The 10,411-nt window shown below is 53.0% G+C and overlaps 1 protein-coding gene across 1 annotated transcript in view; it reads right to left on the bottom strand.

The window, feature by feature from the left end:
* Positions 1–1,220: 1,220 nt before the first annotated feature.
* insrb (insulin receptor b) overlaps positions 1,221–10,411 on the bottom strand; it is a 69,062-nt gene continuing 59,871 nt past the window's right edge. The window contains 12 exon segments of the mRNA XM_056603297.1: positions 1,221–1,608; positions 2,318–2,452; positions 3,016–3,145; positions 3,662–3,824; positions 4,248–4,358; positions 4,900–5,129; positions 6,289–6,356; positions 6,488–6,584; positions 7,014–7,170; positions 8,577–8,725; positions 9,217–9,370; positions 10,047–10,403. Coding sequence (XP_056459272.1) covers positions 1,233–1,608; positions 2,318–2,452; positions 3,016–3,145; positions 3,662–3,824; positions 4,248–4,358; positions 4,900–5,129; positions 6,289–6,356; positions 6,488–6,584; positions 7,014–7,170; positions 8,577–8,725; positions 9,217–9,370; positions 10,047–10,403 — 2,127 coding nt within the window. The 3' untranslated portion in view covers positions 1,221–1,232.

Here is a 10,411-nt window from a genome sequence, read left to right as displayed (position 1 = left end):
AAAAAAAATTAAAAGAAAAAGAAAAAAATAATAAAATGAGGAACAAAACATATTCTACAGATAGACATTTTGTTCTAATATCGAGTCTTTGCTGTGGAACCCCCACAGTTCTACCAACCCCCCCCACCAGTGGTGACTCACCGCTGGACCCCGAAGACACCAGTCTTTGCTGAGAGGCCACCAATAAAAAGGCCACAGTTGAGTAGAGAGATATCTCACTTGAAGGAGTGGGGGGGGGGGGGGGAGGGGGGGGACATACTGTCAAAAGTATGGGAGGAGAGGAGGTAGGGAGGGAGGAGAGGAGGTAGGGAGGGAGGGTGGGAGGGTAGGAGAAGAAAGCAGCCTTCTGGATGTCTAAGGTTTGTTGTGTTCACAGTTTTTCTCTCTCTGTCTCTCCCTTTCTTTTTCTCTTTCCGGTCTCTCTGTCTTGTCGCCCCGGGTTACCTGTCGCTGTCAGACATCAGTCCGGGGAACCTGGGCGTCGCAAGACTGGTTTAGCCCCGCCCATTCTGCCGGCGATTTGACTCCGCCCCGGCACAAGGGTCTGGAGAAGAGCAATACATTTCTTTCTGCTTCCGATACGTTTTTTTGCGGGAGCCAGTCACCAAGCTGGCTTTTCCCCCCGCGGCGCGCTATTGGCTGGCTTAACAACACAATGACGACAGGGAAGCGACGGCAAGCAGCCAACCGCGTACAGAGTCAGACATTGGTCTGGCAAAGGCCAGACTAGGGCGTCGCCAGACGAGGCGATACGGTGAGGGGCGTCCTCCACGCGACAGACCCCCCCCCCCGTAGATGAACCATGGCGATAAATATGAAAACAGTGTTGCATTGACACTGTGTCGTCGTACCCCCTCGCCGGCCTGAGGTTGGCGGCGTGAGGGAGGGGGGGGGAGGGGTAGAGCAGCACGGGGGGGGGGGGGGGGGGGGGGGGGGGGGGGGGGGAGTCCTGAGAAGGGTTTGGGGGTTTGGTTGTCCTGGTTGTGATCGTGGGAGTGAAGGGGGCTTCCACGATGGAGGGGGGGAAACGTCTGGAAACAGAGGATGAAGGCAACGGACCGGAGGGGAATGGAGGCATGGAGGGGCGTGGGTGGTGGGTGGTGGTAGTGGAGGTGGAGGTGGAGGTGGAGAGGAAGGAGGCAGTTTGGATCTAGTTCAGAGAGGAATAACACGCTGGGGGTCAAGGGGGGGGGGGAGGGAGGGAGGGAGGGAGGGGGAGAACGCGGTGACCGTTAGGACGGGCTGGAGCGGGGCAACGACAGGATGCGACCGTTCTTCTTGCCGCCGTTCATGTGCGTGTAGGGCACGTGTTCATCGTAGGGGCCCCCCCGCGGGGTCCCCGAGGGCCCGCCCTCCCGGCCCAGGCTCTCCCCCCCGCCCCCCCCTCCCCCCCGCTGGGAGTAGGAGGAAGGGTCCAAGGGAATGCTCTCCATGTTCTCCAGGTCCAGGTCAAAGTCCTCGGCCTCGGGCTGCTTGTTCTCCTCGCTGTAGAAGAAGGAGAGCTCTTGGAAGGACGCGTGCAGGTCCTCGCGCAGCATCTCGATGATCTCCTGGAACACGGGCCGCATCTTGGGGTTGTACTGCCAGCACATCTGCATCAGGTTGTGCCTGCATGGGTGGGGGGGGGAGGAGGAGAGGAGGGTTCGTGGAGGCCGACTGGAGTTGTTTTCGATGCCGATACGGCTGTCGGAAATTGGTGATCGGTGAGTGATGTGAGTCAATGGGCCGATTCGATACCATCACGTGACTAGATCATTTACTTCACAGGAACATCACAAACACGTGCAGTGTTATGCTGCGCTCGTAAACGGTCAGAGGTGGAAAAATCGGAACGGTAAACGCGGCAGAATACAAATGTATTATGCTACAGTCAACGGACTACACATTGCCGTCATCGTAAGGCTTTAATAAGAACAAGTGCTATTGGCAGTTACAACGCTAGATGCTGTATCGGTATAAACTCGGTATCGGCCGATACTCAAGTTTAGGACTCTGAATCGGTGTGGGGAAGGAACAAAATGGTAACGGAACGTCTCTAGGACCGACTTTGTTGGTGCTAGTGGCGGGTGATATCTTAGAGGGGGAAAACAGGCGTCTTGCTGCAACGCGTCGCCACACAGAATCATTTGTACAAAAAAGATGGCAGGTTGGTTCCTCAGGGTCTGGCCTGGTCAGTGCGTCTCCATAGCAACAGGGCTCGGTCCCGAGAGAGAGAGGAGGAGGAGGAGGAGGAGGATGAAAGGGAGCAGTTCAGCGCCGGGTGCGTCCCTAGGTCCTTCTACCCCCCCCCCCCCCCCCGCTGTGTGTTTCTACTCACATCCTCTCGGGGCAGTTGTCCGGCCGGTCCAGGTAGCCTCCGTCCATGACGAACTTCAGCACCTGCTCGTTGGACAGGCCCTGGTAGGGCTGCTCCGCCAGCGTGGTGATCTCCCACAGCACCACCCCAAACGACCTGCACACACGCGCGCACACACACACACACACACACACACACAGGTGCACAGACAAACACACACAAACGCACACGCGCAGACACACACATACGCACACACGCACAGACACACATGCGCAAACATACACACGCAGACAAAGACACGTGCACAAACGTACACAGACACACGCAGACACACACACACACACACACACACAAGCAGTGGGGTGGGCGAAGAAGTAGTGGTTTAATTTCACACACCACATTTACTGAAGAATCACGCTCTGCTCGATCAGTAGGCTTTGTCAACACTCCACGGAAGTCGACACGACACAAGGAACGAATCCCAGTATAGACGCTCCCAATCATTCAAATACGAGAAAGAAATCTCAGGGAAATATGAGACACATGTTCGCCACCTAGTGTGTACAAAAAGCCCCTCCTTAACCGAATAAAAGCATTGAGGGTACACAGCTAATTTTAGCATGTGTGGCGCACTTTCACATTTTGCCTACACTCTTGAAGAACATGGCCTGAAGCTCAGACGATCTAGAAAACCCATTGGCTTTAAGGGAGGGTCGTACCAGCAGTCCGAGTGGGCGGTGAAGACCCCGTCCTTCAGCGACTCCGGGGCCATCCAGCGCACCGGCAGAAGGCCCTTGCCCCCCTTGCGGTAGTAGTCCGTCTCGTAGATGTCTCGGGTCATCCCGAAGTCTGGTGGTGGTGGGGGGAGGGGGGGGGGGGGGGGGGGGATGGAAAGAGGATGAAAACTGACACTCTCTCCGGACGTAGCTTTCGTATCCAACATGTGAAGCATTTGATATCAAATCTACGAAATAAACATCGGACTCGACGGCTTCGTACGAACGTGGCTTGACTTCCCCGAAAAAAAATACAACAACAACATTTACTTTTACATTTCGGTCATTTAGCAGACTCTTTAATCCAAAGCCAGCGGCAATAAGCATTTGTCAGAAGAAAGAGAAACAACAACATATCGCTGTCGGTACACTAAGGATGTTCATAGAAACAATTGCCAAGCACTAACGATCGCTAGGTTAACCCATTCCCCGTATATACAACAAAGAAAGCCATGATAAGACGCTACACGATGCAATGTACTGTTTTTCAATACAGTTTCAAAATGGTTCACAGTTGTTTGTGAGGAAAAGGCAAAAGGAGAGGAGGAGGAGGAGGAGGAGGAGGAGGAGGAGGAAGCGTGGGCGAGACCTCCGATCTTGACAGTGAAGTCCTCGGCCACCATGCAGTTCCTGGCGGCCAGGTCACGGTGGACGAACTTCTTGGCGTTGAGGTAGGCCATGCCATCGGCGATCTCCCCGGCCATCTGGATCATCAGCTTCAAGGTGGGCGGTGGCCGGCCCGTCGGGTTATACTGTGAGACGGAAAAGAAAAGCCCAGGCAGAGAGAGAGAGAGAGAGCGAGAGCGAGAGCGAGAGCGAGAGAGAGAGACAGAGAGAGAGAGAGAGAGAGAGAGAGAGAGAGAGAGAGAGAGAGAGAGAGAGAGAGACAGGGAGAGAGAGAGAGAGAGAGAGAGAGAGAGAGAGAGAGAGAGAGAGAGAGAGAGAGAGAGAGAGAGAGAGAGAGAGACAGGGAGAGAGACAGAGAGAGAGAGAGAGAGAGAGAGAGAGAGAGAGAGAGAGAGAGAGAGAGAGAGAGAGAGAGAGAGAGAGAGAGAGAGACAAACCGAGAGAGATGCTCAGGGAAATGGTGTCTCAAGGTCACGAGTTGAAACGCTCCCTTTTATGTTTGGGGATAATATGAGCCAGGCGATGCTATTGGCCGACGGGGACGGTACCTCAGATTCGGGCCGGAGGCAGCGCAGGTAGCTCTTCAGGTCGCCGTGGGTCATGAGCTCCATCACCACCAGGGTGGGCTGGCCTTTGGAGACCACGCCCAGCAGACGCACCTACACACACACACACACACACACACACACACACACACACACACACACACACACACACACACACACACACACACACACACACACACACACACACACACACACACACACACACACACACACACACAGTTGAGCAGGCTAGAACTATATTATATGCAAATATTTGTTACTGGGATTAGCGTTCAGTTCTTATAAAATGTAGTTCTATATTGTGGAATAATGATGTGTTATTAATGCAAATGAAAAACAGACATTGCAGTATTGTTGAGTTTAAAAATGATCGCCCAAATTGAATGTCAACAGCAATCTCCAGAATCCCTGCCTCCTCAAGGGGAGTAAACCATGAGCTTATAGGAAGCCGTGTTACCGAACAACCGGTCACATCCAACAATGGCTCCATCACCCAGTGGCCACTCAAAGCGCTTTACATTACGAGGCGCTGGCTTTCGCTCAGGGACACCTCGACACTGGAGGAGCCGGGGATCGAACTAGCAACCTTCCGGGTACCAGCCGACCCTCTCTACCTCCTGAGCCACATGCGTACCACGTGGTGACAGATGAAGGCCTTCATGACGGACGCCTCGTTGAGGAACTCGATGCGCTCCCGCAGGCTGGCCGACTCGTTGACCGTCTTGACGGCCACGCGGGTGTCGGGCTCGCCCTTGATGATGTCCTTGGCCAGGCCCTCGTACACCATGCCGAACGAGCCCTGGCCCAGCTCACGCATCACCACGATCTTGTCCCGCGGCACCTCCCACTCGTCAGGCACGTACACTGCGCACACACACACACACACACACACACACACACACACACACACACACACACACACACACACACACACACACACACACACACACACACACACACACACACACAGAAATGCACGCAGAACACACACAGACAGACACACACGCAGACACACACACACGCACGCACATGAAGACACACACACGCGGACATGGATACACACACACACACATAGAGACGCACACACACACACACACACACACACATAGAGAGACGCACACACAAAAACACACACACACACACACACACAAACACACACAAAGATAGAGACACACACACACACACACACACACACACACACACACACACACACACACACACAAACAGTGTAAGGATTATTCACTATTGAACCCTGTCTTCCCTCCAAGCCCCAAGAGACCGCCTCCCTGCCGGCTCAGAGTCCCTCCCCTCCTCATGAATACCAGGGCGAGGTCCAGTCATGACATAGTACCCTTCAATACTATATCCACACAGGCCCCAGTTCTCCACATAGACAGCATCACACTTTAAAGACATTGAATGAAAAACTCGTTGGAAGGCGATTATAAGTACATTATAGAGTACATATATAATATAAAGCACTTAAATAGTGCATAGTAGGGATGGGATACGAGAATCAATACTGGTGCCAAACATTGATATACATTTTTATCTATTTTTTATGATTTATTTGAGAATTTTCTTTTGCATTTTAATTCTTCATTCATGAAGAGCTAGGCAGGAAATATCACCCCAAATATCGATATTTTAATTCCTAAAGTGCTCTGAACCGATTTTTCTGCTCCCAGCTATCACTACCGCATTGCTCCTCAAGGGGGCGCTCAACACACGAACGAGGGAATCTTGAACGGAAGTTAACTAGCCAACGACGAGTGACTGAAGAACTCAGTTTAGACCATGAATTAAGACTTCCCATTTTCACAGCTATTTTGTATTCATCGCTAGAAATACATCGTGAAGAATCATCACATTATTGTCTCACAATATATTGATTATCGCAGAGTCGCTGTGTCGCGATACTATCGGCATCGTGGGCCATGTATCGTATTGTATTGTATCGTTAGGCACCCTGTTATTCCCAACGCTAGTGCGTAGTACATAAACAGTACAGAACAGGGCTCACCATCGTTGGCGCTGATGTACTCGGGGTTGGAGGAGGCGATCAGAGGTCCCGTGGGGCCTTCCGTTTGTCTGGAGGAACAAAATGAAAGGTAAGGGGAACTTTTTCTCCCGCATGATGACGGTATCGTTTTCAACCTCAAGAAACCTATTTGAGGAGGAAGGAAACGAAAGCGAAACAAAACGGCGTTCTTGCGACCTACTTCTTCTTGAAGATCACAAAGACTCCGCCCCCGACGCAGAGCAGCAGGATGAAGCAGATGACCGGGCCGACGAGGATCTTCAGCAGGCCGCTGTCCTCTGAAACACACACGCACACACGCTGTTGGTCAGTGGTGACACATGGCGGAGTGCTTGAGGAGAACATCCAAATATATCAGTAAATAAACTAAACAAAAAAAAAATATATATATATAATATCTAATAACCATTATTAATCAGAATCAGAATTATGTTATTCAAGCATGCTTTTACAAACGCAAGAAATACGGCCCTGGAACGATTCGTGTTTAATACAATCTCGTCGAGATCAAAATCTCAAACGGCAGCAACGGTGTCTTTAAGGTTCCCGCATCAAACACCTCGCCGGGAAACCTCGGCCGCCGCCGATGTTGGCGGAGCTGTCAGGGAGCCAACGCATCTTCATTAAAAGCTGCTAATGAAGTCATAAGCGGATCGTAGCTGTCACGCTGGCATGGAGAGAGAGGATATTTAGCCCGGGGGCCTTACTGTCGGGCATGAAGAAGAAGGCGTTCTCGGTGAAGGAGCCGTTCCCCGCCAGCGATCTGGCGCGCACTCTCACGCTGTAGTTCCCAGGATGCACCAGTCTCAGCTTGGTGCCCCCTTTGCTCATGTAGGCGGGTCGGGACACGCAGGCCGTGTGGAACTGCAGACACAGCACACGAGTTAGACCCGGGCAGACGCTCAGGGGGGCAGAGACTGGGTGTTGGATTTCTTTACATTTTTCAGCTTCTACGAGTACATACGCAATAAAAACGGTACAGAAAACGAACAAGTTACGACCCGTGCAGAGTCGAGCTTCGTTGTTTAATGTCAACACAACCGCTGCTGAACTAGCAACTTTGTTTGGCCAGAATCAGTCACCAGTCACCAGTCACCAGTCACCGGTCACCAGTCACCGGTCACCGGTCACCGGTCACCGGTCACCAGTCACCAGTCACCAGTCACCAGTCACCAGTCCCCAGTCACCAGTCACCAGTCACCAGTCACCAGTCACCAGTCACCGGTCACCGGTCACCAGTCACCAGTCACTAATCGAGTGGTCTTCATGAGATGCGGGACCACCTCTTGGGATGGCCCATCTCCATCTCCTACCCAGTGTTGTGTCAGTGTTGCTGCAGAGCACTGGAGGTGTCATCGGAGACACTGGCCCATCCCTGCCCCTGGCTGCACTCTACTCTTCCTTCCTGCCTCCGTTACTATGGTAACAGAGCTGCTGCTGCTGCTGCTGCTGCTGCTGCTGGTTCCTGGGGCCAGGCGGTGCAGCCATGAATATCAATGAGGGATAAATCCACACATTCAACAACAAGTAAACAACAGTGTCACACACAGTGTCACACACGCACACACACACACACACACACACACACACACACACACACACACATATAGTATTTAGGATTAGAAAACGCTTGCATTCTGGACCGCAAACAAATCTGAACTCATCCATGCGTGCACTACTCACGCTCTCGCACACACGCGTACATGCAGGCGCGCGCGCACACACACACACACACACACACACACACACACACACACACACACATGGAGGCAATTTCCTATTATCTCTTCTGTTGTTCTCTTCTGTGCAGGCCATAACTTTGCTTCAGAGCTTCACCCTCTGCAGCACCCCTCCCCACCCCACCCCCACCCCTGGCCTCCGCTTCCTGGTTCCCCGTCCCCACCCCTACACCCTCCTCTTCCGGTTAACCCTTACCCCATCTCTACACCCTCCCCTTCCTGGTGACTCAGCCCCTACACCCTCCCCTTCCTGGTGACTCAGCCCCTACACCCTCCCCTTCCTGGTGACTCAGCCCCTACACCCTCCCCTTCCTGGTGACTCAGCCCCTACACCCTCCCCTTCCTGGTGACGCAGCCCCTACACCCTCCCCTTCCTGGTGCCCCTTCCCCACCCCTACACCCTCCCCTTCCTGGTGACTCAGCCCCTACACCCTCCCCTTCTTGTTGCCCCTTCCCTACACCCTCCCCTTCCTGGTGCCCCTCCCCCCCCCCCCCCCCCCCCCCCCTCCGGCCGGCCCCCGCTGCACTGACCTCCTGGTCCCCGACCTTCCGGTAGAAGAGCTCGTAGAGGACGATGAGGCCGTTGGGCGTGCGGGGCTCCTGCCAGCGGATGAACACCGAGTTGGGCTCGTCGGGGATCATGTCGTGGGTCACGCGCCCCGGGATGTCGTCTGCTTTTTCTGAGAGGGTAGGTAGGGGACGGCGGGCGGGGGGGTCAGGCGACGTGCTACGATACCGGGGAGGCGTGTTGCCACACCACCGTCCCGTCACGCCTCAAACGCATTACATTTACATTGAGACGCTTTGATCTAACGCGACGGACAATAAGTACGTTTGTCAGAAGAAAGAGAAACATTATATCGCTGTCGGGACAGTGAGGAGGTTCATAAAAACAAGTGCCAAGCACCAACAATTGCTGGGTTAACCCATTCCCCGTACACAACAAAGATAGCTAGGATAAGATGCTACACAATGCTAACTGCTCTTTTTAAGTGGGATGCATAACATACAATAAGTGCGTACATTAATTGCCAGGACGTACAACTTACAATAAGTGCGTACATTAAGTGCCAGGACGTACAACTTACGTCCTTGCATTTGGGTCGGATGATACCGAGTACAAAACACTAGGGGTGGGGTCTAGATGTGTGATAGAATGGACAGAAGGTACCCTCTGGCATGGTGCGCGCGCTGACGTAGGTGGCCATGCTGCAGCGCAGGGGGTCTGTGAGGTGGTTGCAGGCCAGGATCTCGATCTTGTAGCTGGTGAAGTGGTGCAGGTTGGAGATCACCGTGGACTCCTTGGCAAACACCTTCAGTTCCACCTGAAGGCACCAAGGGAAAAGGACGGATCACGGGTCAGGCGCTTGGATGGATGGAACGGTACCGGCTATCTGAAGGAAGTTGCTCTTGTTGAGGTCAATCGGTTGGCGCCTCTATTCTATTATTTACGGTAGCCATTTCCCTGTTGTGGCGATGCTTTAATGTTATTCTGTGGAGAGATGTAAATAAATGGACTAAACAAGTTGAATGAGAACATTTATTGAGGTTTAACAGCTCTGGGGAAAACAAGTTCAACCAGGAGGATGGCGATTTTAAACTAGGCTTAGGTATGTTACCATGGGGACCGAGTGCTATTGATCGGATGGCAGAGAGTGAATCTGACAAAACAAGCCAGGAACACATTCTGCCATGTAGTGGCTAACTTTAAGGGTACAGGGATCGAGGTAATTGCCCCCCCGCATCTGCAGTAACATAGAGAAATATCACGTAAACGTAAAGTTACCCTTGTTTTCTTAAGGCAGAAGGGGTTTGGGGAGACAGAATAGAGATTTCGTTTTCGGGTTAGGGTTAGTCATGTGATGGTATCGGATCGACGCATAGACACTCGCCAATACCCCATTTTAGGCAGCATTGGAGGAATTACCGACACTGGTATCGGTACCGGAACAACTCTAACCATTAAGAGGAGAATGAGGTCAAGGTGGTTGAAAAGCGAACCTTGGAGCCCTCCTCCTCGGGGCTTGGGGTGGTGAGGCCTCCTGCCGGGCTGGGCGCCGTGGTGAGGAAGTTGGGCAGGGTCTGGGTGGCGTTGGCCACGCCCACACCCAGCGACCGGCGCCGGCGAGAGGGCCTGAGGGGCGGGGGAGAGGAGGTCAGGTGGTCAGCGTTGGCTTGGAGGGTAGCAGAAGGAGGGAAGACCCGGGTTTTAACAATATTATAACATGAGAATAACGGCGAGTCTGAAAAGACAAGACGAGCTTTCACGAGCTTTGGAAGCATCTGCGTTCCAGGGTCACAATTCGATTCAATATCGGATGGTTCAGTGTTTCCAGAGCCTAGGGCTAACCTCTGAGCAAGGCATT

Source organism: Gadus chalcogrammus, chromosome 12, assembly GCF_026213295.1.
Source record: "Gadus chalcogrammus isolate NIFS_2021 chromosome 12, NIFS_Gcha_1.0, whole genome shotgun sequence".
NCBI lineage: Eukaryota > Metazoa > Chordata > Actinopteri > Gadiformes > Gadidae > Gadus > Gadus chalcogrammus.
Note: the sequence above shows the minus strand (reverse complement) of the source record. Positions and strands in the feature narration are given on the sequence as shown.